This window comes from Pipistrellus hanaki, assembly GCF_964339955.1.
Source record: "Pipistrellus hanaki genome assembly, chromosome: 1".
Classification (NCBI taxonomy): domain Eukaryota; kingdom Metazoa; phylum Chordata; class Mammalia; order Chiroptera; family Vespertilionidae; genus Pipistrellus; species Pipistrellus hanaki.
The window spans coordinates 53,590,956-53,618,493 of NC_140503.1; the positions used below are offsets into that span (position 1 = coordinate 53,590,956).

A 27,538-nucleotide genomic window follows, 5' to 3' on the forward strand; every position below is an offset into this window, starting at 1 on the left:
CCATTTCCAATTCACACGGTCATTAAAATAAAACATTCACATCCTTTTCCTTATCATTTACCTGCTGAGAAGTGAGAGGTTTCAAAAAAAAAGCTTCTCTAATACATTAGCTTAATGGCATGATTCAGAAATTTGATGTGCAATTGTATGTCTTACCTAAGTCATTGTTTTTCGTTATAGCATTAGCTGCCCTGGTTCGGGGTCCCTGCTGTGTAAACCGATATCCAAACTTAAGGATATTTGTATTTTCCTCAAGCATCTTCGCCATTTCCAATTCTACAGCTGTCCCCAGCTGTTGCCTCTGGAATATTCAGAAATAAAGAATAGTGTTAATAAACTATATCAAAATACTTTTCTAGGTAAGTCAAGACTAAGACATTGATTGAGGCACATGCTGATTCTGTTGGTATTTTAAAATTTCCCCAATTCTTACAGCATACAAGAGAAACAAAAATTTAAAGTTTAGTATAGATCATACAGACATCAACAAATTGTGGATTTCCATTCTGAGATACTCTTCATACCCACAGGATGACTATAATAAAAATGACAGAAAATAATAAGGGTTGGCAAGAATGTAAAAAAAACGGGACCCTCAGGCATGCTGGTCAGAATGTACAATGATGCAGTTGCTGTGGAAAACACATGTTCATACAAGAACCTGTATATATGAATGTTCACATCAGCTTTCTTTCTAATATTCAAAAAGTAGAAACAACCCAAAGGTAACAATGTCCTTCAGCCGAAAAAAGGAATAAGTACTCATGTGCTACAACCTGGATGAGTCTCCAGAACGTTTTGCTCAGGGAAAGGCGCAGACACAAAAGACCACGCAGCACACAATTCCGTTTATATGAACTGTCTCAAATAGACAAATGCAGACACAGGAAATAGAGTAACGGTTGCCAGGAGCTGGTGGGAGGGATGAATAGGGAGTGACTGCTGGTGGGTATGGAGTTTCTTTTGTTGTTAATCCTTGCCCAAGGATTTTTTCCATTGATTTTTAGAGAGAGTGGAAGGAAAGGGGGGCGGGGGGAGGGGGGGGAGGAAAGGAGGAGGAAGAGGGAGAGGCAGAGTGAGAGGGAGACAGAAAGAGAGAAACACTGATGTGAGAGAGGCACACAGACTGGTTGCCTCCCTCAGGAGCTTCAACCAGGGCCTGGGGTCTGGGATGGACCTGTAACCCAGGTACATGCCCTTGAGCAGAGCTCAGGCTGACGCTCTACCACTGAGCACACAGGCCGGGGCAAATTTCTTTTTGCGATGATAAAAATGTTACAGAATTAGACAGTGATGGTTGCATAACTCTATGAATATACTAAAGACTCATACTAAAAATATCAATTAATATTAATATTCCAGATGCCTCCAATGCCCTCTCATCCTCTTTCATGCCACCCTTCCCAAACAGCTCCCGGAAAGCCCTCCTCCCACCGCCTCCGGAGTCCCACGCCCTGCGCGCAGTGTGGGCGCAGCTTCCTCAGCGTCCCTGCCGCAGAACGCTGACCTGATTGTCAATCTTGAGCTCGGCCAAGGTCTCATTATCTCTTAAAGCATCAATCAGTGCTAGAACCCCAGCTCCTGTGATAAAGTTGGACTCCATATTTAAGCTCTTCAAATTTTTGTTCACTCTCAGCATATCTGCAAAAGCCTAGAAGTTAAAGAAAATATTTGGATGTTAAAATCTGATAATTACTAGTATAACCGTCTGCACCATAAACAAATATACTAATTAACATCACTGCCTTAATGTTTCTCATTTGATTGTTTGAGTTTGACACCTACCTCATAGGTCTCACATGTATCCACTTTGCACATGTACCGTCACAATCTTTTTAAAGAAAACATGTTTTTATTAATTTTTATTTTATTATTTTTAAAATATATTTTTTATTGATTTCAGAGAGGAAAGGAGAGGGAGAGAGATATTGATTCATAGGTCGATGCTCAACCATTGAGTCACGCTGGGCTTATTGATTTTTAAGGAGAGCGAGAAACATTAATTGGCTGCCTCCTACTCACGCCCTACTAGGGATTGAGTCCACAACCTAGGCAGGTGCCTCGATGAGGAATCAAACCAGCGACCTCGGTATGTGGGGCAACGCCCAACCAACTGAGCAACACTGGACAGGGCCCCTGTCACGTTCTTTAGATTTTTCTGTCACATGTAATTCTCTGTTGGCAACATTCGCCATTGCTATTTAATCCTCATGCTCATCCACACCCTTTGCCATGTTTTTCTCTTGTCCCTCATCCTTCTGCCAGTTTCTGTGTAGGACTGACTTCATCAATGTCTCCGGAATATTTTTTCCTTATTTAGGTCCTGGTGCAGCTGGATTACTGCAAAGCCAAAATGAGGGTAAATTACGGACTGGTTTCCAAGGCAGAGATAAAAAGAATGCCTAAGGCAGAAGACCAAAAGAAGATCACAAATAACTAGAACTGCAAGAGCACGGCGACTATGGAGAAGGGCTAACCAAACACTCATTTCCTCAGGATGCTCTGTCTGCAGCCTGCTCCCTTCCCTTTCTCACAGGACATGGTAGTGCTAGGCATTTGACCCAGTGCACAATAAACACCTATTAGCTCTGGCTGTTTTGGCTCAGTGGATAGAGCTTTGGCTGGTGGCCTGAAGGGTTCTAGGTTTGATTCTGGTCAAGGGCACATAGCCAGGTTGCAAGCTTGATTCCCAGTAGGGGGCGTGCAGGAGGCAGCCAATCAATGATTCTCTTTCATTGATGTTTCTTTTCTTTCTTTCTTTTTTTTTATTAAATATATTTTATTGATTTCTTACAGAGAGGAAGGGAGAGAGATAGAGAGCTAGAAATGTCCATGAGAGAGAAACATTGACCAGCTGCCTCTTGCACACCCCCTACTGGGGATGTGCCCGCAACCAATGTACATGCCCTTGACCGGAATCGAACCTGGGACCTTTCAGTTGGCAGACAGACGCTCTACCACTGAGCCAAACCGGTTTTGGCTCATTGATGTTTCTATCTCTCCTTTCCTCTCTGAAATCCATTAAAAAAGAAAAAATCCCCACCATATTAATTTACTAATAGAAACCTAAAAGAAGGGGAAAAGGAGAGGGAAAGAGAGAGAGGGATAAGTTAGAATATGAGTAAATTTATATAAAATAGCCCCTTAGAAAGGTCAAACTCTAGAAAACATGTGGAAGGAAGATCCAGCTTAAAGTCAGCTTAAAAGAAAAGGCAATGGGGTTGGTGGTGATAGAATACTATAAAGAATTTGGGCATGCGACAGGGGTAAGGGAGGCTGGGGGAAGATAAAAAAAAAAAAAGAAGAAGAAAAAGAAAAAGAAAAAAAATTTGGGACATCCCTAGCTGGTTTGGCTCAGTGGACAGAGTGTTGGCCTGCAGACTGAAGGGTCCCGGGTTCGATTCCGGCTAAGGGCACATGCTTGGGTTGTGGGCTTGATCCTTAGACAGCCAATCAATCGTTCTCATCATTGATGTTTCTATCTCTCTTTCCCTTACTCTTTGAAATCAATAAAAATATATTAAAAGGAAAAAAAAGAGAACTTGGGACAGGTTATCTATACACTGGTACTTTTTATTAGCAACAACCAGCTATGTGACTTAGAATAAATCCCTTCTTCATCCTTCTGTAGATACATTTATTCAAATATAATTGATGGTTTATTATTTGACAATTACTGCTATTCTGTAGATTCAGAAATAAAATATGCCTCATGGAACTTGGATTCTAGTGGGGGGCCCAAATAATAAGCAAGCAAAATATAATATCAGATGGTAAAAAGAGCCATAGAGGAATAAAAAAGAGAGAGTAGGGCAGATGGGGGAGTGTGAGGGGTAGGAGTGAGGTTGCTATTTTACATAGAGAGGTTAGGAAAGGTTTCGCCTAAAAGGTGACATTTGAGCAAAGACTCAAAGTGATGAAGTGAAACTATGTGGAACATCTTTTGGAAGAAAGTTCTAGGCAAGAGGAACACATGTAAAGGTCTTGAGCTGGGAACATGGGTAGCATATTTGAGGGAAAGCAAGAGGCTGCATGGCTATAGTACAATGAAAGGGCAGTGAATATGAGATCTGCTCATGTAAGGCCTTATAAGGCCAGTAAAGAATTTTGATTTTAACTTGAATGAGATAGGGAGCTTTTGGAAGGTTCTGAACACAGGAATGAGATAATTAAATGAAGTTTTAAAAGAATCACTTTTGATGTTGTGTAAGGACTTGGCTTTGGGGTGAGTAAAATGGAGCAGGCAGCTCAATTAGGAAGCTATTGCAATAATCCAGAGGTAGCGGTTATACCAGGATGCTAGCTGTGAAAATGGTGAGAAGTGGTTAGAGTCTAGAAATATTTTGAAGACAAGACTGGATATACATTGAATGTTGTGAGAAAGGAAAATCAAGGGTGACTCCATTTCTTTTTCTCTTAAGCAAATGAAAGAAAGAAGTTGCTTTGGTGAAAAAGGAAAGACTGAGACAAATAGGAACAGGATGGAAGTTAGGAGTTTGGTTTGGGACTTAAATTTGAGATGCCTATTAGACACCTAAATAAAGCTATTACGTAGGTAGCTGGACAAGAATATGGAGTTCGGGAGCGAGGTATGAACTGGAGATGATAACACTGGTAGCCATCAAAATTTATAGATAATATATATCAATGAAACAGAGTTAGATCACCAAGAAAATGAATGTAGACAGAGAAAGGAAGAGGGCCTGTGACCGAGCCCTGGGCTGTTCCAATCTTAGAAGAGGAACTAGCAGAGGGATGGGTAAGAGAAGGGATGTCTAGCTGAGGCAGGGGGAGAATCCAAGGGAGAGGAAGTGACGTCCTCAAAGCCAAGTGAAGAAAAAGGTTCAACCATGATCAAGAGGGATTTACCCAGGAGTGCAAGGCTGATTTAATAAACAAAAATGTATGTAATATACCATATTAACAAAATAAAGGACAAAACCACATGACCATCTCAAGAGACACAGAAAAAGCATTTGACAAAACCCAACATTATAGATTCATAAATAGAATCTTCTGCAGATGGTAAAAAACTGGTGTGGAACTTTATGTACTGATATGAAAAGATCCCTTAAGACATACTGCTGAGTAAAAAATAAACTGTAGAATGCATATATTTTATAACTCCATTTATGTTTTAAAAATTATAGGAAGAAAATATAGAAAAAAATAAATGTAAAAGAGCAATAAATCACGTACTGCTCAATAGAGAGCTAAACACCAATTGAAAAAAGGGAGTAAATTGTGATCATAAAATTAGTTTAGTCATCTCAGTAACACCTGGTATGTGGTTATAATTTTGACATTATCAATAGTTAACTTACAAACTGATGTTTGCCAGAGAGGAGGAGGGTTGGGGGTGCAGGTGAAAAAATGAAGGGAGTAAGTACAAATTGGTAGTTACAAAACAGCCGTGGGGATGTAAAATACAGCACAGAAAATATTGTCAATACCTCTGTTTGGTGCCATTCCTTTCCCACAGGACATGGCGAGATTATATAAAATAGCCCCCTTTATAAGTAGATCACTTTGTAAGTGATATAAGTGTCTAATCACTATGCTATACACCTGAAACTAATATAATATTGAATGTTAACTGTAATTGAAAACTCTCGTAAAAACACAAGATACTTACAAAAGCAACAGGGTCATTGCTCCGCGTGGCTGCAAGACTTAAAGATTTCACATGTGTGTTGGTTTCCAAAGCCTTCGCAAAATCTTTCAGGGTTGGAATTGGAATATTCTTGAAAGACAATAATGCAAAACATTACAATTCAGTCCAGTAATCAAGTAAATATTTACCGTTTCTCATTAAAATGCTCTCGGGAATTATATAAACACACGACAGTCTACAAATAAAAACAATTAACTGCTTCCTCCATATCTGTATGACTTCTCTATCAAGGTACATCTGCACAAACTGTTGACTTAGAGCAGAGGATATATCACCATTTCTCTAGCATTTAGGTTAAAGGAGCTCTTGTGATTTTACATTTAATAATTCATGTTAAAAGAAGTCAACACCTGAGTATTCAAAGTGGACCCATTTCTACAAAGAGAAAGATGTGAGAGCCCACCTGAATATTTCTGAGGCAGGTGACATACTGTTCTTAGTCCCTTAGTTTAAACTATAAAGTATTAAGAAAGATTAACCCTACACTACTTGAAACGTTGCACTAATTTTCTAGAAGGCACTAATTTTCCCTTTAGTCCCAAGACTTCAATTTCTTCCTGTAGCTGTGTTATTTGTAGATCATAACTGTTGATTTACAGAGATACAGGAAGACAATTTTTAAGGAATGAATAAAATTAATGATCAAGTAGGAACATTAGCTTTTCCCACGTTGTTCTTTCCTCCATTCACAAAAAGGAACACCCATTAAAGGAGTGCAGAGGTCTTATTCCCTCGGTTCTTATAATTTCCAGATGTCCCCTCTACCCCAAATTCAGATAAATCAAGATATAATACTCAAGAGAAATGAAAATATGTTCACACAAAACATATGACTGCATGTGAATGTGAACAGCGGTTTTATTTATAATCATTCCAAACTGGAAGCAACTCACACGTCTATCAACTAATGAATAGATAAACAAATTGCACGATATCCCAACATCAGAACACTGCTTGGCAATATAAAGGAACAAACCGCTGGCACAAGCAAAAACATGGATGAATCTCAAGTGCGTTACCCTGACTGAAAGACGCCAGGCTCTACAGGCTACATACTATATGATCTGTTTACACTACATTCTGGAGAAGGCAGAATGAGAGGGAAAGAAAACAGATCAGTGACTGTCAAGGACTAGAGCCAAGGCCATGTTATAACCAGTAAAAGATAGCTGCCCCTGTCACATGCCCTCGTTGAAAGGGGACAGGATCTGATTTTAAAGCAGCCGTCAGTCGGTTAGGTACCGCTACCTTCCGCTGTTGGCACACAAGCCTGACTCTGAGGGAGAGGGAGACTGGTTGGGTGGGGGTAAGAACGGGTAAAGTAGCCCCGGTCTGTCTCTCCAAGAGCTTCAGTACCTTCACCTCTTAGGACCATTTCCATTTCTCCAAGAGCAGAATGAGGGCGGAGAAGGGGAGACACCTTCTTACAGTCCTCAGAGCATCCCTGGGCTCGATTCTGTCTGTTTTCTCTTTTGTTCTAAATCTGTCTGTGCTAGTGGTTGTACAACGGTATGGGTTTGTCAAAACTCACAGAATAATACACTGAAAAAGGAGAATTTTACTTTATTTAAATTAAACCTCAAGAAGCCTGATTAGAAAAACAAAGCCCAAAAGACTAAATGCTCTTAAAGTAGGTAGTACTTTGAAAGCCAGAGAGAGGTAGTCTAGTAGGATTTACATTTCTATGTGATACTCTTTTAAAAAGCAAGTAAGAAAAACACTGTATTATTTTAATTTTTAAAATATGGAAGAATCTATGTTACCACAGTATTAGGAGCAAACACTTCGCCTTTAAGTAGAAAGAATTACCCTATATCAAATCTGCCCAGCTCTCACCCTAGCTCCACCTGACTCAGCAATTCAAAACTTACTTTGCCCGGCACACCTACCTTTATATTATTCAAATTAACTTCAACAAGACGAACATCATTTTCTTTAATTCTCTTTAAACTCTCTTCAACGTTGGTTGGATTTGGTGGCTCATCAAATACTGGAACCATCTTTTCACCTTTTACCACATCTGGAGTAACAAGTGAGAAAAGCAAGGGTCTCAGTGGCTGATACTATTACAGTGAGATGCATATATTAACTTGGTAACACATACCACAAACACACTCACACATTCATTAGGACTAATCTAAAAGTTTCTTCCCCACAATTTCTAAATGATCCTTTGTGTGCAAACAGAACTTTATTGAATATATAAAAAAATAATTCATTTTATTTATAAAACATCAGCCTTCAAAAATGATTGCTTTCATGGCCTCTTGGTGTTTTACAAAATACCACTAAAATACATTTGATAACATATACCAATGATCCCATTTTTTTGTTGCTGCAATGTTTAAAATAATGTTCAAATATAATCAAATTTAACACCTTGTATGATTTCTCTGATCTGCTAGTAATCACTGAAAAGGCAGTAAGAATCACAAACTTAAAGAAACAGAGCCGTGATAAAAACATGGTGATGGAAGTACAAAGGTTTTCTTCCCATGGGGATACTACGTGATGGAAAAGGGTTGGATTCTCTATTAGGAAATGAAGTAGGAATAAGGAATGGGAGACGGAGAGAGTAACAGTACACAGAGGAACTACTGAGGCAGAAATTCCAAATTCTACTTCCTTCCTTCACCCCGACCTCCAATCCTTCACCATATATACTCTACCCACACACAGCCAGGAGACAACTATGCAAGTTGAAAGGGGATCCAGAAGGCTTGGACTCTCTATTGACCCTTACCACATCCCCCCCACAGATATGACCATCTTGATATGCTCCCTAATGTGATTTAATCACCACCCAGGAAGCATTCTTTCCAAATCTAAGACCCAAAAAACTGCACCTGAATCTGATCAAGCCTAGAGAAAATAAGTAAGTTTACAGAAACATAGGAGACAGAGAAACTTGTAAAACATCCCAGACATGAATTTTTTAATCCTCACCTGAGGATATGTTTTGTTTTGTCTTTTAAATTAATTTGAGAGAGAGAAACATCCTTGTGAGAAACACTGACTGGTTGCCTCCTAAAGGCCCTGACCGGGGATCAAATCCACAACCTAAGTATGTGCCCTGACCAGGAATCGAACCTGTGACCTTTTGATATATGGGACTATGCTCCAATGAACTGAGTCTCTGGCCAGGGCTCCTGTACATGAGCTTTTTAAAAAGCGTTGTTTTGGGCCATTTAATACTTTTCATTAAATAGACTAAAAGGTTTGGGGATGAATAGTTCTGCAGTTTCTCCTGAATCTAATTTTATAATGTAGTTTGCCAAACACTGTTGTAGACTTCTTGAAAATCAGTAACACTGAAAAAAGAATGTCAACAAAAGCCAAGTTTGATTAGCATTTATATCGTATAGCATTACTATTACTCGTGAGGTGAGTGGTTCCTATCACATCCAATGACACTTCAGCATAAAACACTTAATCTTCCCTCTTCAACGGTTTTATATGTCAATACCATCTAACTGGAATTTTAGGTTTCTAGTACATATACAAAACATTTGGTATGTAAACACAGAAGTTGACACATTGAGAAAAAATATATTTAACAAAGAACTGGAATTCACAAAGAATTGTAAATACTTACTTGAAAAATTGTCTTGGTCGACACCATTACTACTTCCCACTATATTACAGAACTGTGTATTCGTTATCAAATTGTGCATTCCAAGAATAGCTATAGAGACAGAAAAAGAAAATTAGTTTTATTTTCATCAGTGTTAAACATAGAAATTTTACAATCCCAAATTTCTATTAATGATTTTAACATTCTCTGGACATTTTTTCTACTCAGTTAACTATAGATTTTGCAGCCCAAAGAGGGGAGACAGCACGATTAAAAATCACCTACAGTCTCCTTCTCATCAATGCCCTTATTATTTTCCCCATAGCTCTGAATTCAGACACAGCTGGAGCTAGCTTAACCTTAAATGCATATATACGATTAGCTCCATCTGGCGGCTCAGAAAAAAATGACACGATCTACTTTGCTGTTCATCTTTTTCACAAGGTTTCTAGCAACAATGTGATAGGTGGCAGGTTTTCAATGTAACCTTCGCTATTTTACATTTGTTAACTCTCATTCACATTTTAGCTAAGAGTAGAATACTGAAAGTATAGCTGAATTCTCACATTTAAGATTCAAGTAGATACCCCAAGAATGACACTTAGGAGAAATTTGGTTTTGATTTTTGATGCCCTTTTGCATAAACAAGGCAGAGGCTCCAGTGTGCCCCCTGTCCACTCCACTCTGAAGAATTTACAAGCCCATCAATCCTCACACTCCCGGAAATAACCACCTGCCCCACCTGTGGAACACCCTGACTGTCCTTTCCCGGGTCCTTCCTACAGAATCTTCACGCTCTTTTCAAACATGTCAGTTCTTGGGGTTACTTGGGACTAAGACCTCGCCATGTGTCCTATTTTCTGTTTAGGAAAACGGCTGTGTGGGAGAGGAGCCGGAGGAGATTCTGGTCTTTATAAGAAACCAGCAATGACAATAACTGGGAGGTTTAGGTGTTCCACACACACTTCAGAGAAGTTGGGAAAGTGTGAGAATAGCTTAGGGCTGACTGCCTCACCTACTTTCCCGTTACCCACCTTGGGGTCTTTGATAAAATGGGACAGTAGTTGACCCCGGCAACTCTTTCAGAGCTCAGATGGGACAGCTTCTAGCTGAACGCCAGCTGATGAAACATTTTTATAAAGACTTTCAAAATGGGCAAGGTGGGAAAAGATGTCAAATAATACAATAAATTCCATTAACATAAAAATTTCACCATTGAGAGAATTTTAAAAAATGACATTTTTTGCGTCAGCTTTAGAGTATAAGAAACAAAGCCAAACATGTGGTCACTGATTCAATAGCACTCTGCCAGGCAAAGGAAGCAACTGCATAATGAACAGAGGTGTGTGCTGGTCCTCCCCCTCCACATTCATTCACAGTGTGTTCAGGAGGTACCTGCGAGGTCACACAGTTCTGTATCAGAAGCACTTGTCAAAGCTTCTTCTAATTCTGGATCAAGAGAGATTTTTTCTTCTGTAAAAGTCTGGATAGGTTTCTGTTTAGGGATGAATATTTTCCCTGTAAAATAAAGCAGTTTGTTAATTTACTGTTGCTATTAACTCATTACCATTTTACTCAAACAAAAATTATTAAAAGTATGTGCAATTAAAGCTAAAATAAAGACTGACATGTAATAATTTCATTTCATCTTCAATATGTATTTATAAGCTTCTAGTGACCGTAAAAGTTGGGATAAAATTTGAGAAATTTTCCCATTTGTGAAAATATAAATAAGCTCTTTCTGGAGTCATTATGAGTTACTCTACAATTACTAAATCAAAAAATAAATGAATAAAGGGATAAACACAAAAATCTATAAAACTTTAAAAAGATTAAAAGAAATTTCATTTTCTTATTCTTAAGTAAGACATCATTACAATCCCTCTGGGGAGGGCAGAAGCAATTATTCCAGAAATTCAAGTTCTAATCGCACTACTAGGGTAGCAAATAATGGTGGGTAATGCAGTCTCACCCTGTCTCTAGGAATGCACTGTCCACTGTGGCAGCTACTAGCAACAGGTGACTTTTAAAATTTAATTCTAACTAAAATTCAGTTCCTCAGCCACAAAAGCCACATTTCAAGTGCTTGACAGCCACACTTGGTCGGCACAGAATAGAACATTTCCACCACTGCAGAAAGTTCTAGTGGACAGCGTTGGTCCAGGGCTTCTCTGGATTCTAGTCTATCCTAACAGCCCTACATGGTCATGAAACATTGGTTTAAAGTTAGGATGATTGCTCCTTAACTCCTCTCTATGGTAGTTTCCTCCTTTTCAGTTAGGTGAGAGCAAGACTGGATCACCTCTCTTATGAAGGGCTTGGCACTTTCTGGAGATTTGTGTCTTCAGGATCTCCGATAGCTTTTTATTTTTATATACTAGAGGCCCAGTGCACGGAATTCGTGCATGGGGATGCGGGGGGGGGGGGGGGGGGGGGGAGGGAGTTCCTCAGCCCGGCCTGCATCCTCTCCATTCCAAGACCTCTTGGGGGATGTCCAACTGCAATCGAACATCCTTCTTGCAATCCGGGGCTTCCTAACTGCTAGCCTGCCTGCCTGATCACCCTTAACTGCCTCTGCCTGCGGCCTGATGCTCCTAACTGCTCCCCTATCAGCCTGATGGCAGTGGAGCAGTTAGGGGCTTGGCCCTCTGGCACCTTGGCTTTGTCAGGAAGGATGCCTGGTCTAATTAGCATATTACCCTTTTATTATCTTTTAAACTATGATTACCTAGAGCAGTGGTCGGCAAACTCATTAGTCAACAGAGCCAAACATCAACAGTACAATGATTGAAATTTTTTTTGAGAGCCAAATTTTTTAAACTTAAACTTCTAATGCCACTTCTTCAAAAGAGACTCACCCAGGCCATGGTATTTTGTGGAAGAGCCACACTCAAGGGGCAAAAAAGTCACATGTGGCTCGCAAGCCGCAGTTTGCCGACCACGAACGTAAACAGCTTGTTTTGGTTGTTAGAGTGAGAATAACAAGTCTCTTGCAACTTTCTACATCTGAATTAGAAGTCTTTCTGCTCAAGTATTTTCTTATCTAAAAAATATCACTTGGCCGAAGCCGGTTTGGCTCAGGGGATAGATCGTTGGCCTGCGGACTGAAAAGTCCCAGGTTCGATTCCGGTCAGGGGCATGTACATTGGTTGCGGGCACATCCCCGGTGGGGGGTGTGCAGGAGGCAGCTGGTTGATGTTTCTCTCTCATTGATGTTTCTGGCTTTCTTTTTTTCTTTTTCTCTTTTATTTTATTTTATATTTTATTGATTTCTTACAGAAAGAAAGAGAGGGATAGATAGTTAGAAACATTGATGAGAGAGAATCATCCATCAGCTGCCTCTTGCATACCCCCTAATGGAGATGTGCCCACAACCAAGGTACATGCCCTTGACCGGAATCGAACCCGGACCCTTCAGTCTGCAGGCTGATGCTCTATCCACTAAGCCAAACCGGTTTCAGCTGTTTCTGGCTTTCTATCTCTCTCCCTTCCTCTGTAAAAAAATCAATAAAATATATTTTTAAAAAATCACTTGGCCAATCCACACTATATAAGGTTATTTTTAACTGCATGTAACAGAATACCCAAATAGAAGTAGTTTAAACTGGTGATTTTCAAGATCTCATTAAAGTACAGAGTCTGATGTGAGCTCTGAGATTCTGTATTTCTAATCTAAAGTATTTTTATCTCATTTAATAAGTCTGAAGTATGTGGCTGTTCAGCAGCTCAAGCTTGACATAGAAGATCCAGGCTCTTTTCATTTTTCTCTTTGGCTATAACCAGCATGGAGACCTTTGTTCATAGCCCACCAGTCTCAAGACGATTTTGTAACACTAAGTACCATGTCTTCATGCAACAGGAAGGAAGGGCACTTTCTCAATTGTCAACTTCTATTAAAAAAACTGTCTTTTCTTCTAATCTTACCGACCAGCTCTGGGTCACATTACCATGCCTCCACTGTAAGGATGTTTAAGAAATAAGCACCTGGCACTTGGAGTATATTTCAGAGATGGGTTTGTTAGTAGGGTAGGATGAATGAATGCATTTGTCTCAATACTGAGCCTGATGAAGTACAGTTCTGTGCTCCCTTAATTCCCTGAACATTTCACTACAGCTGCATGTACACATTCTGCATATCTGTCTGTCTGTCTGTGCAAACTTCTCAATGTTCTGTTCATCACTGCATCCTTCTCTGGCACATAGTAGGCAATCCGGTTTGTTGAATAAATAATCTGGCGGTCACCTGCAGTTCAACTAACTACTTTTTCTTTTTTAAATATATTTTATTGATTTTTTACAGAAAGGAAGGGACAGGGATAGAGAGTTAGAAACATCGATGAGAGAGAAACAACAATCAGCTGCCTCCTGCACACACCCCACTGGGGATGTGCCCGCAACCAAGGTACATGCCCTTGACTGGAATCGAACCTGGGACCCTTCAGTCCGCAGGCCAACGCTCTATCCACTGACCCAAACCGGCTTTGGCCTAACTACTTTTTAAATATATATATCTTTTATTGATATTTTACAGAGAGGAAGGAAGAGGGAGAGAGAGTTAGAAACATTGATGAGGGAGAAACATCGATCAGCTGCCTCATGCATGCTCCACTACTGGGGTTGTGCCCGTAACCAAGGTACATCCCCTTGATGGGAATCGAACTTGGGACCTTAGGTCCATAGGCTGATGCTCAACTAACTACTTTTTATAAAGTATAATTTAAATGTCCTGGTTCAAAGTCACACAGCAGAGTTAACACTAGAACACAGATTCCCAAACTCTCAACACGTTGCTTCTTCTAATACACTGGTGGCTTTCAAGCTTAACTCTTCAGCAGTAGACTATTCCCCTCAAGCAAATGCCTATCTATATGATGGTATACATAATTATCTTAGTACCAAATTTTGGAATTCTGATGATTATTGAATCTTTTATCATTGATTCTCAGACAAAGGCAAATTCTAATCAATAAATCCCAATAATTCCATAGTATTTTTTTCAGTGGTTGATATTATAGGTAAAGTGGCATAGAATTCAAATGGCATACCTTTAATTGCCATTTCGGGATAATTACATCTTTCTGAGCTCCATCTCATCTACACTTTTGGATGTCTAAAGCAGTGGCTCTAATTCTGGCTACACATTAGGTTCACTCAGAGAACTTTAAAAATTCTGATGTCTAAGTCCCAGCCTAAGGGATTCTGACTTAATTGGTCTTGTATGCTGTAAGGAACATCTGGGTTTTCAAAAAAAATCTCTAGAGATTCTAATGCATAGTAGCCAAGCTCAAGAACCGCTGGATTAGGCATTCACTAAACAAAACCACATAAGCTATCAAATAGCTGCCTGTGTCTTATTCTAGGGACCAATGGAATCTAAAACATTATAAAAATCTAAAATGTTTACTTTTGTAATCCTCATCCACATTCCATAAAGTTATTATTCATATCTAATTTTTCCCCATACATGAACTTTTGTAAATACTTATAAATACAAAATAAAATTTAATCAGAAAAAAAAATAAGAATTTCTAAGGGTTTATGGAAATTCTTCGCAATGTAAAGTTTGCTATTTTTTTTTATATAGCTCTAAAAGAGATCTCTTGGCATTTCTTTTTATGAGAATTTCTTTGTACATAGAGATTTTTGTTGTGGTAGTAATTAGCCTATACGAGATTGTATTTTTAACAATACAAAAAGTAATTACTACACATTTCTTCATAGACAGTTTAACACTAATACAGTATAAGAATTATTGTTTAATGTTAAATCTAGTTATAGAAAATTAAAATCTAATTATAGAAAATTAAAAGTAAAGGAAATTACTTTTGTAACAAAGGATAAAATAGGCAGAACTTCTTTAGTACTAAGAATACCAAATCTAAGGGCTCTTCCCAAGTTGACTGATAGGCTTGAACAGACCCTTAACAAATCTTAATTGATTATTTGCATAAAATGATAAGGTGATGCTAAATTTCATGTGGAAATCCAAGCTACTCAGAATAGCCACACAATTTTGAAAAAGAAGAACAAAGTTGAAGAATTCATACTTCCCAATTTCAAAACTTAATAAAGCTACTGTAATCAAGCCAGTGTATGGTGCATAAGGAAAGACATTTAGATCAATAAAACAGAATTGGGAGTCCAGAAATAAACTAATACATATATATATTTTTAAATATATTTTATTGATTTTTTTCAGAGAGGAGGAGAGAGGGACAGAGAGCTAGAAATGTCGACCAGCTCCCTCTTGCACACCCCTTACCGGGGATGTGCCCGCAACCAATGTACCTTGACCAGAATCGAACCTTGGACCTTTCAGTCCGCAGACCGACGCTCTACCACTGAGCCAAACCGGTTTTGGCTAAACTAATATTTCAATTGAATTTCTACAAGGGTACCAAGACAATTCAATTGAGAAAGAATTATCCTTTCATCAAGATTACAGACCTCAATGTAAAAGTTTAAACTGTACTTAGAAAAACACATAAATCTTGAGTTAGGCAATGGTTTGTTACCTATGACAACAAAAGCACAAGCATCAAAAGAAAAAATAGATAAACTGGATTATATTAAAATAAAAAAACTCTTATGGAACAAATGATACTATCAAGAAAGTGAAGAAACTTAAAAAACTGTGATACATCTACACAATGAAATACTACACTGCTGTAAAAAAGAAAGAATTCTTACCATTTGCAACAGCATAGATGAACCTGGAGAGCATTATGCTAAGCAAAATAAGCCAGTCAGAGAAAGATAAATATCACATGATCTCCCTCATTTGTGGAATATAATGAACAATATAAACTGAAAAACAGAAATAGATACAGAGACAGAAGCATCGAACAGACTGTCTGTCAAATCTCAGAGGGAATGCAGGAAAGGGTGGGAGTTGGGGGGAGGCTGAGGGGAGGATAAGAGATCAACTAAAGGACTTGTATGCATGCATATAAGCATAACCAATGGACACAGACACTAGGGGGGCGAGGGCATGTGCTGGGGGGTGGGAGTGGCTGGGGAGAGGTCAATGGGGGGAAAAAGGGACATATGTAATATTTTAAACAATAAAGAATTTAAATTTTTTTAAAAAGCGAAGAAACAACCCACAGAATGAGAGGAAAAGATTTTAAATAATAAAACTCATAAGTAACATACCTAGAATATAATAAAAATTTTATTGATAATAAATCAAATATTGATTGATGTAAATCAATAAGACAACCCAATTTTAAAATAGACAAAGGAATTGAAGAGACATTTAATCCAAAGCAGATTCAGCTATCTAACAGCACATTAAAAATGCTCAGTATCATTAGTCTTTAGGGAAAGGAAAATCAAAATCACAAAGCACTATCACTGTACAGCAATAATAATAATAATAATAATAATAATAATAATAATAATAATAATAATAATATAAGTGTTGGTGTGGATGTGGAATAACTGGAACTCGGATATACTGCTGGTGGGAATATAAATGGTGCAGCCACTATAGGAAACAGATGGGCAGTTTTTCAAGTTGTTAAACATGTTTACCATGTTATCAAGCAATTTCACTTACAGATATATATATATATACCCAAAAGAAGTAAAAACATGTGCCTACACAACAACTTATACACAAATGTTCATAGCAGCTTCCAAAACATACTAAGTGAAAGAAGCCAGTCATAAATACATATTGTATGACTCCATTAAAGACACAAAAAGTAGATTACTGATTTCCTAGAGCTAGAGATTAAAGTGAGAAATAGAGATTAACTGCTAATGAGTACGGGTTTCTTTTGGAGATGACAAAAATGTTCTAAATTTAAGACTGTGGGGACAGTTGCACAACTCTAATATGAACTAAACACCACTGAAAGTATTAAACACCGCTATACAAGTTAAGTGGATAAATGCTATGATGTGGATTGCATTTTAATAATAATAATAATAATAATAATAATAATAATAAACCACACACACCAAGGGACCAATGTATTAAATATGGGTTTTCTGGTCTTCCTAAGTAAATTTATGTTTGCCTTTTAAAATGCAAAAGAAAAAAAAAAAGATAATTTTTGAGACAGATTCAGCAAGTGTGTTTATGTTTTTCTAATCAAAATCAGCTGTTTCCTGTGAAATACATAACTACCAAACTGCTGGATCAATTCCATATAAGAAAATGCCTTTCTAAACATGTGTGTTAATTTAAATTAGTCTTACATCAATTAGATTTAAGTTAAAAATCTTAATTACTATGAAATGCTAATAAATAGATCTCCTTTTTAATGGTTAACTTGATTGGTGCCCTCCATATCTTACAGGATGAGTGAAATGTTAGGCTTTTGAGATGCAGAGGTATTACAAAAATGTGCAAATTTGATATTGTTTTTATCCAAAACCATCTATTAACATTTATTAGTTCTATTTTGCTTCTGATATCCCCCCCCCCCAAATTATGGATTATTCTTTACAGAAATCTCAACCTTATTCTGATAAAATGATTTAACAAATATAAAGGAACTAGTACATAGTAAACAGACACGTTAATTCTTCTTCTTTTTTTTTAATCCTCATCTGAGGATATTTTTTCCCATTGATTTTAGATAGAGTAGAAGGAAGAGAGGGAGTGGGAGAAAGAGAGAAACATCAATGTGAGAGAGACACAATGATCTGTTGCCTCTTGCATGCACCCCAACTGGGGGCAGGAGATTTAATCTGAGTCCCTTGGTTGCAAGCCAATGCTAAACACTTAGCAACACAGGCCAGGGCAATATCAGTGGTTTTTAAATTCAGAGAGTGAGGGTTGGCTAGGCATGGATATTCTTAAAAAAGCTTTCTACATAGTTCTGATTCTTACCTTCCCAAGTTAATAAGCACTTATCTGTAAAATAGCTCTGAAAATAGGGTGAGTTATCCTGTATTGATCTAATTTTACTTTTCCTCTCCTTGAAATATGGTCAAAAGCCCTGACTTATAATTATTATATTTGGATTTATTTGAAAATAGTATAATGTCTGAAAAAATAGTTATTCACTTTTATTCTTCAGCAGATAGCATTCTATCTAAATGACTTTATTTCCTTATTTAAGATTGCAAAATCTTGGTTTTTTTAAACCGAAGTTTCGGTTCTTTACATAGCAGCAAAGTATGAAAATAAACAATGAACAGATCAGAAAAACATCTCTCAGACAAGTATGAAATGGCATATCCCGCTCCCTTTCCCCCTCCCCTGCTGAAAACAAAACAAACAAAAACAGGGCTATGACTCTTGGTTGCTAAAAATGTTAAAATAGTTCAGTAATGTTTCTGCAATTATAAAATGGCAGCTAAGGAAACTGAAGCAACCAAGATAAGAATTCATATTATAGTAATTTCAATGCATGGCATTTATCCAAAACCATGTTTGTACCAAGAGGGGGGAAAAATGGGAATATCTTGCCAAGATCCTTATCATTGTTCCAAAATCAGTGACAGGGATTACAAACCGTGTTAATTTTATTGCCAGGACCTTTTTCACTACTTCTCATCCTTTTTCTGAGAGTATATACTTTTTTTTTTTTTTTTTTTTTTTTTTACATATTCTTCCATCCTTGCTGAGCATATACAAAAGCAATATAACCAAAAGTAGAGATGTTTCTTAGTTATTTCATTCTTACAGAGGTGAAAGGCTCTGATTTTACAGTTTGTATGTTTATGAGCTACCTCGTTTCAGAAAAGATGGAAGGCAACTAGGCCACTGTAATCTCCAGAGGGGACTTTGAGGTATACCTGTAGACAGGAAGCACAAAAACCTCAAGTCAACCCAACTAAACGATCAGGAGGCAGATTCTGGAAATGCATTTTTTGACCCAACGACATACATGAAACCTGCTCAACACTGTAATATGCGCATCAACAAATATTTAACTAATGTTTAGAATGTTTCTATATACTAGATGAAGAGCTAGAAAAACACCATAAGGAAAATAAAAGGTCCTTTCCTTTGGGGAGCTTATATTCTAGTTGGGGGAACAGGTTATCTATAGTATATGATTCTGGAGGCTTCTACTCCGGGCCAAGATGGAGCATTAGGAACAGGATTTACCCACATGACTAAAATAACCCGGAAATGAACAAAATATATGAACGTGATCAGGACACACTGATCATCAGGCAACAAAGGACAGCGATTCCTGATAGATAAGCAATAAAGTGAGCCCAGATTATTGCCTGGAGAGGCCAGGCTGCAGTGCAGGGACCAGGAACCCAGGCGAATTTGGTGAACTCTCTGAACTGAGGATGCAGAAAGATCAGGCAGCTAGCATCTGCAAGACAGACTACCAGAGAGGGGAGATTTACAGACAGTGAGCCAGATCTGCAGAGGACCACCTCAGAGTACTCAGCAGAGTACTGATCAGCACATGTATGTTATGAAACTACCTTGGGCCATGGAAAAAACATCTGAAAATATTAGAGATAATAATGCCTGGGCTCATGCAGGGCTGGGACTAGAACCTGTTCCCACCAGTCAATGCAGAAAACCTCCTAATTCACAGGACCATGGGTAGAGACCTCGGAAGGTCTTGCTTCAGCAGCAGAGAAATAATGAGCCCTACAATGAACACTTCTCCAATTCCCCACCTACTGAACCTTAGAAGCAAGACCCTAAAGGATCAAACTGTTCCCACAATGAAGCTCAAGAACATTTATAGAAAAACCCAAATATCCAGCATCCAACAAGTTAAAATTCATAATGTTTGGCATCCAGTAAAATATATCAACATACAAAGAAGCAGGATAATTCAATCCATAAGAAAACAAATCAACTCTAACTGGTTTGACTCAGTGGATAGAGCATCAGCCTGCAGACTGAAGGGTCCCAAGTTCAAATCTGGTCAAGGGCACATACCTGGATTGCAGGTTTGATACCCAGTAGGGAGCGTGCAGGAGGCAGCTGATCAGTGATTCTTTTTTTTTTATTTTTATTTTTTAATATATATATTTTATTGATTTTTCACAGAGAGGAAGAGAGAGGGATAGAGAGAAACATCGATGAGAGAGAATCATCGATCAGCTGCCTCCTGCACACCCCCCATTGGGGATGTGCCTGCAACCAAGGTACATGCCCTTGACCGGAATCGAACCTGGGACCTTTCAGTCCGCAGTCCGACGCTCTATCCACTGAGCCAAACCGGTCCCAGCTGATCAGTGATTCTGTCTCAACATTGATGTATCTCTCTATTTCTCTCTCTCTCCCCTTTCCTCTCTAAAATCAATTAGAAGGAGAAGAAGAAGAAGAAGAAGAAGAAGAAGAAGAAGAAGAAGAAGAAGAAGAAGAAGAAGAAGAAGAAGAAGAAGAAGCCGCCGCCGCCCTACCAGAGTGAGTACTAAACTGAACCTGAACCCAGGGCCTTCCCTGGGCATCATCTTGATGACCTACCCTCAGAGCACGAGAAAACTCTTCTCTCCTTTTGACATTAAAACCAAAGATGTTGGTTTTGATTAGTTATTTCATTTGTAACCTTTATTCTAATTAAGAAATACTTATTTATCAATTTTGTTTAGAACAACATTTTGGAATGATGTAAAAATCAAAACACTGCATATCCCTCTCCTCCCTCTAAAAGCAGGGAAATGTTTTTGTAACTTAAGTCTGTTGTTTCTTAAACTAATCAGAAAAGTTCCCTACTTCATTTGTTTCCATGATGGGAAAATAAAATGACATGTTTCTGCAGCTGTATCCAGCTGTCCTGGGAAGAAATAAAAACTTGTCAGATATTTAAAAGAAAAACAAACAAAAAACTATCTCAGCAATGACAGATGATAAAATTAGCCAGTAAGGGTATTAAAAGTTATAATTATATTTCATATGTTTAAAAAGTTAAGGAGAGACATGGAAGATATTACAAAAAAAAAAAGAAAAAAAAAAAAAAAGAGGAACTGGAACAAAGAACTGATGGGACAAATTAGAGAAAATATAATATACTAACACTAATCAGAAGAAAGCAAGGTTGGTTAGCTATATTAATACCAGACAATGTAGATTTCAGAGTAAAGAATATTACCAGGAATAGAGAAGGTCATCCTATATAATAAAAGGCTAATATGCAAATTGATCCAACAGTGGAACGACCAGTCGCTATGACACATATTGACCACCAGGGGGGCAGATGCTTAATGCAAGAGCTGCCCACTTGTGGTCATTGTGCTCCCATAGGGGAGCACTACTCAGCCAGAAGCCCTGAGCTGGGCTCTCGGCTGGCAAGCACAGTGACAGTGGTGGGAGCCTCTTCCACATCTGTAGCAGTGCTAAACCATCAGTTGGACATCCCCTGAGGGCTCCTGGACTGCAAAAGGGCACAGGCTAGGCTGAAGGACCCCCTCAACTGCATGAATTTCATGCACCGGGCCTCTAGTATCATAATAACAAAATGAGCAATTCAGCAAGAGGACATAATGATCCTAAATTAATAATTTAAAGAACCCCTAATAATAAAGCCTTACAGAATATGATTCTAGAACAATTAAAGGCCACATTCTAAGGCATGTAAATTATATACAGACATATTGGAGGGAAAAGAATATCCAGAGTGAGTCTGGTTACCAAGGAAAATATTCTATAAAATGAGGTCTTAACATGAGTGATGAATAATCCATCTGGTTAACTCCTTATCCCAAGAGTAATTAGTGAATCATTCAAAAGATATAATGAATTGTCTAAAAAGGAAGTGCCAGCATCTGCATGACTAATTTAAGCAACCCATTACAAATATCAGCTTCAGCACCTGGAAAGATAATTAAAAAAAAAAAAAAAGTTTTTATTTATTTTAGAGAGAGAGGAAGGAAGATGAAAACATCGATTGAGAGAGAAACATCATTGATTGGCTGCATCCTGCATGCCCTCTACTGGGGACTGAGCCCACAGCCTGGGCATGTGCCCCAACCGGAAATTGAACCAGCAACCTCTTGCTTCATGGGCCAAAGATCAACTATTAAACCACACTGGCAGGGCGGAAGGCCACTTTTTAGAAGCATATAAGGGGCATTTAGAACTCATAAGATGCAAGTACAAAATAAGAGCCAGTCTTTCTCTTGAATTTTGAAAATAATTATTCATCAGCAGTTACATAACCTTGTTGATTTAGAAAGGTTATAACCACCATCTTTCTGGTTTACTGAGGGATCAGGTCTGCCTTTCCTTTACTACTCCGAAAAGTGAGGAGAGTTTCTTTTAGAGGAGTTATGACAGTAAGCTTTCTGAAAAGCTAAGGCAACTGTAAGTAAATAAATTGAAAAGTATATGAGAAGTCTTTAGTTGAAGAAAATCTGGTTAAGTTCACCTTTAGTAAACAGGGCAGGACAATGAGCTCCGTGAGAAGGAAACCTAAGGGCATTCCTTTCTCAGGGAGGGGAAGGGAAAAGAACAAAAAGCATACATGGCTCTACCCCACAGGTCAACTGGGAGAGAGCCTTTGTGCTCTGCGAGGAAGGGAGTAGCCCAATCTGGGTGAGTCAGACGCTCGAAAGGAATTCACTGGTGCACCTAAGTGTGGTGTACAAGGTGCAGTTCGGTCTGTCCATAAGCTCAGAGACACCCAGGAAAAAAGTCTTAGTCTGAGTAAGGGTGAAGTGTGATTTTAGAAATGGGCAGGAAGACTCCTGGCAAAGTAAAACAAAACAAGAATCAGCAAGAAATAGTAAAGACTGGGGCAAATTATTTTCCAAGTGTCAAAATCATCACAAGGCTCTTATGCCTTTATCCGTCTTGAAGACAGAATACTCAAGATATGTAAAAATATGACAGGAAATAATAATCAGTTATAAAGTCAGCACTCTGCATGTTCACTATTCTTAGGAATGAGAGAAGAGCTGGATGCATACTCTCCTTTACCCTTATCTTGCTCAATGCTTCAGTTACATATTTTGCAAAATTTCAAGGAGAAAGAGGTGAAAAACTTCCCAACATTTTAAAATATTATATCTTCAAGTAAAAGTAATGTATATTGGAATTCTGGTACTGCTTTAATTTTCTCAACCCTTTGCTTCCTTTGAATACGGTAGACTCATGGAAAAGATTACTTGATACCATTAATACCATTTCTACCATGAGCTTGTTAGATTTAGATGAACAAATGTATACTGTGGAATCTATTATAAATAATGCACTTAAAAACAATCCTTAATACGTCTTTTGTTAGCTGTGCCTTACTATTTACCAAATACTTTCCCCCCCTGCCCCCAATAAAATAACATTGTTAAAAGCAGAACATTTATTGGTGTAGGACAGTGGTCAGCAAACTGGGACTCGAGAGCCACATGTGGCTCTCTGGCCCCTTGAGTGTGGCTCTTCCACAAAATACCACGGCCTGGGCGAGTCTATTTTGAAGAAGTGGCATTAGAAGAAATTTAAGTTTAAAACATTTGGTTCTCAAAAGAAATTTCAATAGTTGTACTGTTGATATTTGGCTCTGTTGACCAATGCGTTTGTTGACCACTGGTGTAGGACAAAATATCCCCCCAAATGCATTGAAGACAATGCCTGAACTTCACTTAATTAGCATCAATTCCTCCTTCTTAGATGTCGACATACACTTTTAATTCAATAAAATATACAATTATGAATGAACAATCATTTCAGAAATCACAAATGAAACTAATTTATCTATATATAACAACTCTGAAAGTGTGCTTGTTAGTGTATCAGGTCTTTTTAAAACATTTTGAGATGATCTAGAAAGGTAAAATTTGGTGTGAGTATACTGTTTTTGTTTGTGGTCAAAAGGAAAAATCCTGAAATATCTAATTTTCAGTTCCATTCTATATAATTTTAGCTCCAGAAAGAGGGTGCACATTAAAGTGAAAGAGTAACAAATATAATTAATTGTCATTTAATTGGTCTCAGAATATGAGAAAGTAACTGACTTGAATAATTGGGTAACTACTCCTCTTAGTGGTTCCCAATTTTTTGCTTTAAAACAATTGAGTATCATCTGATTGATCTTTAAAGCAATGTACAGGATCACTATGTGATTTTGGCATGTAACTTGGGAAAAGTTCAAGGAATTGAGTGACATCATTATAACATTTTCTGGCACAGAAAGTTAATACTGCCATCATAGAGCAGTTATGTTAGTATAAAAAATGATTTAGAGACCAACGACACATTTAACAAATTCTAACTAATCTAATAGTAAGTACACCAAAGGAGTAAATGCTTTTTTTAAAAAATGAAGGTGATTTATTTTTTAAATATATATTTTCATTTATTTCAGAGATGAAAGGAGAGATAGAAGCATCAATGATGAGAGAGAACAATTGACTGGCTGCCTCCTGTATGCCCCTTACCGGGGATTGGCCCACAATCCAGGCATGTGTCCTTGACCGAAATTGAACCTGGGGGACCTTTAGTTTCCATTCCAATGTTCTATTTGCTGAGCCAAACCAGCTAGGGCGATGCTTTTGTTTCTTATGAAAGATAGATTTGCCAACAGTTTTACAAAGAACCTCTACAGTTGGGGAAGACATCCTCAAGCTGAAAGTCTATCTCCTACGAAATAAGCTATTTAGTAAAAAACTTGGGACTTTACCTGTTCAGAGAGCCATGTTTAAAAAAAGCACCTTTTGGATTTTCAGAGTTGAGGAGAAAATTCACATTTAGCTTGATTGGGAAGTGTGCTAATAACAATAGGCGAATTATTCTGAGGATATTCTGAATGATCAAGATTTTGGGGATGAGACCCCAAAAAAAGGAAGGCATATTAGGGACTAATGATAATCAAAGCTAATTAACTTAAGGATGAGTGCCTAGCATGAGTCTGAGAAGATTATAGCTGGCTTTTAGCTATATTTCAAAGGAGAGTTCTACAGCCGAAGTTCCCAATTGTGGATGAATTTGCCCTTCTTCAGGCCTATGGCACTGTAACACGGCTTTTAAAGCTTGACCCCACCCAGTCTAACGGTGTAGCATTTGCTTGGATGTAATGAATTGCTGAAACTCAAAAACTCATCTCTCTGGTTCTGGATAACTCCTCTAAGAGAAAATATAAATCTCTTGTTTGGTTATAACATCACCATATGATCCTTTACACTGCACAGGATTTTATAGTGATTTCACTGTACCCTTTAATAAATTTGGTTCTCACAAAAACTTTATAAAGTAGGCAAGACAGGTCCTCAGAATGTATGATTTCATTGATATAAAGCTCAAACTAGGCAGTCATGTTAGAAGCTGTAATGGTTACTTTTGAAAAGTAGAGACTGGGATAAAGCATAAAGGGACCTTTTAGAGGTGTGATAATGCCTTGTGATTTCATGGGTATGTTCACTGTATAATTCATGGATCTCTATTCTTCTGATTTGTGCATATTCTATAAACATGTCATACTTCAATAAAAAGTTCATTATATTTTTTCAATGCCATGGCCTTCATCACTGCATCGTAACGGCCCACAAATAAAATATTTAACAGACATACGTAGCTAAAAGTGGCAGTAAAAATACTGAATGCATTATAAAAACAAACTGATTGTGAATGCAAAATTACTTGCTTTTTAATTCAACTACTTCAATTTATTTCATAACCATCTCAAACCTAATGTTAGAAATAAGAAAAAAAAATTTAAGTATATAAAAAACAAAAACTATCACCCTATAGTTAAGAATACAGCATTTCGCCCCCTACTGTCACCCATATTCCTCATCTCTATAATTTCTCAACTCTGGTATTTTCTTATCCTATATAATTAAAGCCTAATATGCAAATTGTCCCCTTGGGCGGGTTGTTTGACTGTTTGCTATGATGTGCACTGACCACCAGGGGGCAGCACGGAACATGGTGACGCAGTGCAGGCAGCAGTGGAGGTGCAGCCAACCCTGATGAATGAAATGGGACTGCAGAGGACTGGTGGAGCAGGTGAGCTGGAGGCGCCAGGCCAAGGTGGATGCAAGTGGTTGATTGCCCTGCTGATTGCCCCACAGAAGGTGTGACCAGCGGCAGCAGTGGGGGCAGAGCTGCTGCCAGCTCCCAGGCACTGAGGGAGCCAGGAGGGGGGCTCAGCCCCAATCTATTGCCCCGCAGGTGGGATGGTGGAGCAGGTAAGGAAGCAGTGCCAGGCCAACACAGGGTGCCAGGCAGGGCTGTGAGGCTGGGAGCACGAGCTGGGGCCTGATTTGTAAAGCAGGCCACTAGTTTTCCATAATTCTCTACCTTCTTTCCTACCTCCCCTAATCCTCCAAGATCTTTTCCTAGGTAACTGGTGATTATAAAACAAAAGCATACTGGGAAACTTCCTGGGTCAGTTTAGGACCAATCCAGCTCTTTCATCTCTTTTATTTTATCTTCTTATCCTCCAATTCCATATTCTTTTCCTGCCATATCATTTTCTCACATCTCTCCCCCTGTTTCTGCCTCTATTCTTCTTCCTAATTTTACTCCCCAAGTCTATCTGAAGCACATATATTAGTAAAAGGTAACCAGCTAATATGTATTCTCATTAAACTATATTCTATATAAAAAGACTTGAAGCTATACTGTTAGAGGGATGACTGCACAGATGAAAATAGAGTCAGCTGTGTGTTTTTTTTTTTTATGACAAATACAAAGGAACTGATGTTTTTGCAGTTTCTCCACACTTGAAACTATGCATGATTTTCAAATCTTTTTCTGGCCCAAACTGAGGTACCTGACATTAACACCTCTAACAGATGGTTAGTTTTATGTGTAATAAAGCTGGGCACAGTGCCCAGATATATGGTCAAATATTTGTTTCTATGATGATGAACATTTTAATCAGTGAACTTTGAGTAAAGACATAATGGTGAGCTCATCCAATTGCTAAAGGTCTTAACAAAGACTCATCTCCTCTGAGCAAGAAGGAATTCTGCCAGCAGACAGTCTTTGGACTCAAATTACTACTACTCTTCCCTGAGTCTCCAGTCTACTGGCTTTTCCTTCAGATTTAGACTTACTAGCCTCCACATCATATGAGCCAATTTCTTAAAATAACTCTCTCTACACACATACAAATCCCCCCCACACACACACACCCACACCCTCCCACACACACCCACACCCTGTTTTGTTCTCTGGAGAACATGACTAATACAAGTAGCTATGGTAGTGATTCTCAGCTAGAAATGGTGGGGGCAAGGTGCAGTCTACAGAAAAAACACAGGGGTTGGGGATGATAGATATTTTTATTTTATTTTTTGTTAATCCTCACCCATTGATTTTTAGAGAGTGGAAGGGGTGGGGGGGAGAGATAGGGGCCGGGGAGAGTGAGGGGGAGAAGATTGCTGTGAGGGAGACACAAAGGGACAGAGAC

General features: G+C 38.3%; 1 protein-coding gene across 3 annotated transcripts in view; it reads right to left on the reverse strand.

Moving 5' to 3' along the window:
* Positions 1 to 27,538, reverse strand: part of TMOD3 (tropomodulin 3) — a 59,355-nt gene that overhangs the window by 3,956 nt on the left and 27,861 nt on the right. For all 3 annotated transcript variants that reach the window (XM_084894561.1, XM_084894562.1, XM_084894560.1), the window contains 6 exons: positions 10,644 to 10,766; positions 9,270 to 9,359; positions 7,564 to 7,694; positions 5,636 to 5,743; positions 1,508 to 1,651; positions 157 to 301 (listed from right to left, as the gene is read on the reverse strand). In XM_084894561.1, the coding sequence (XP_084750687.1) occupies positions 157 to 301; positions 1,508 to 1,651; positions 5,636 to 5,743; positions 7,564 to 7,694; positions 9,270 to 9,359; positions 10,644 to 10,766 (741 nt within the window). The remainder of the gene's footprint in view (positions 1 to 156; positions 302 to 1,507; positions 1,652 to 5,635; positions 5,744 to 7,563; positions 7,695 to 9,269; positions 9,360 to 10,643; positions 10,767 to 27,538) is intronic.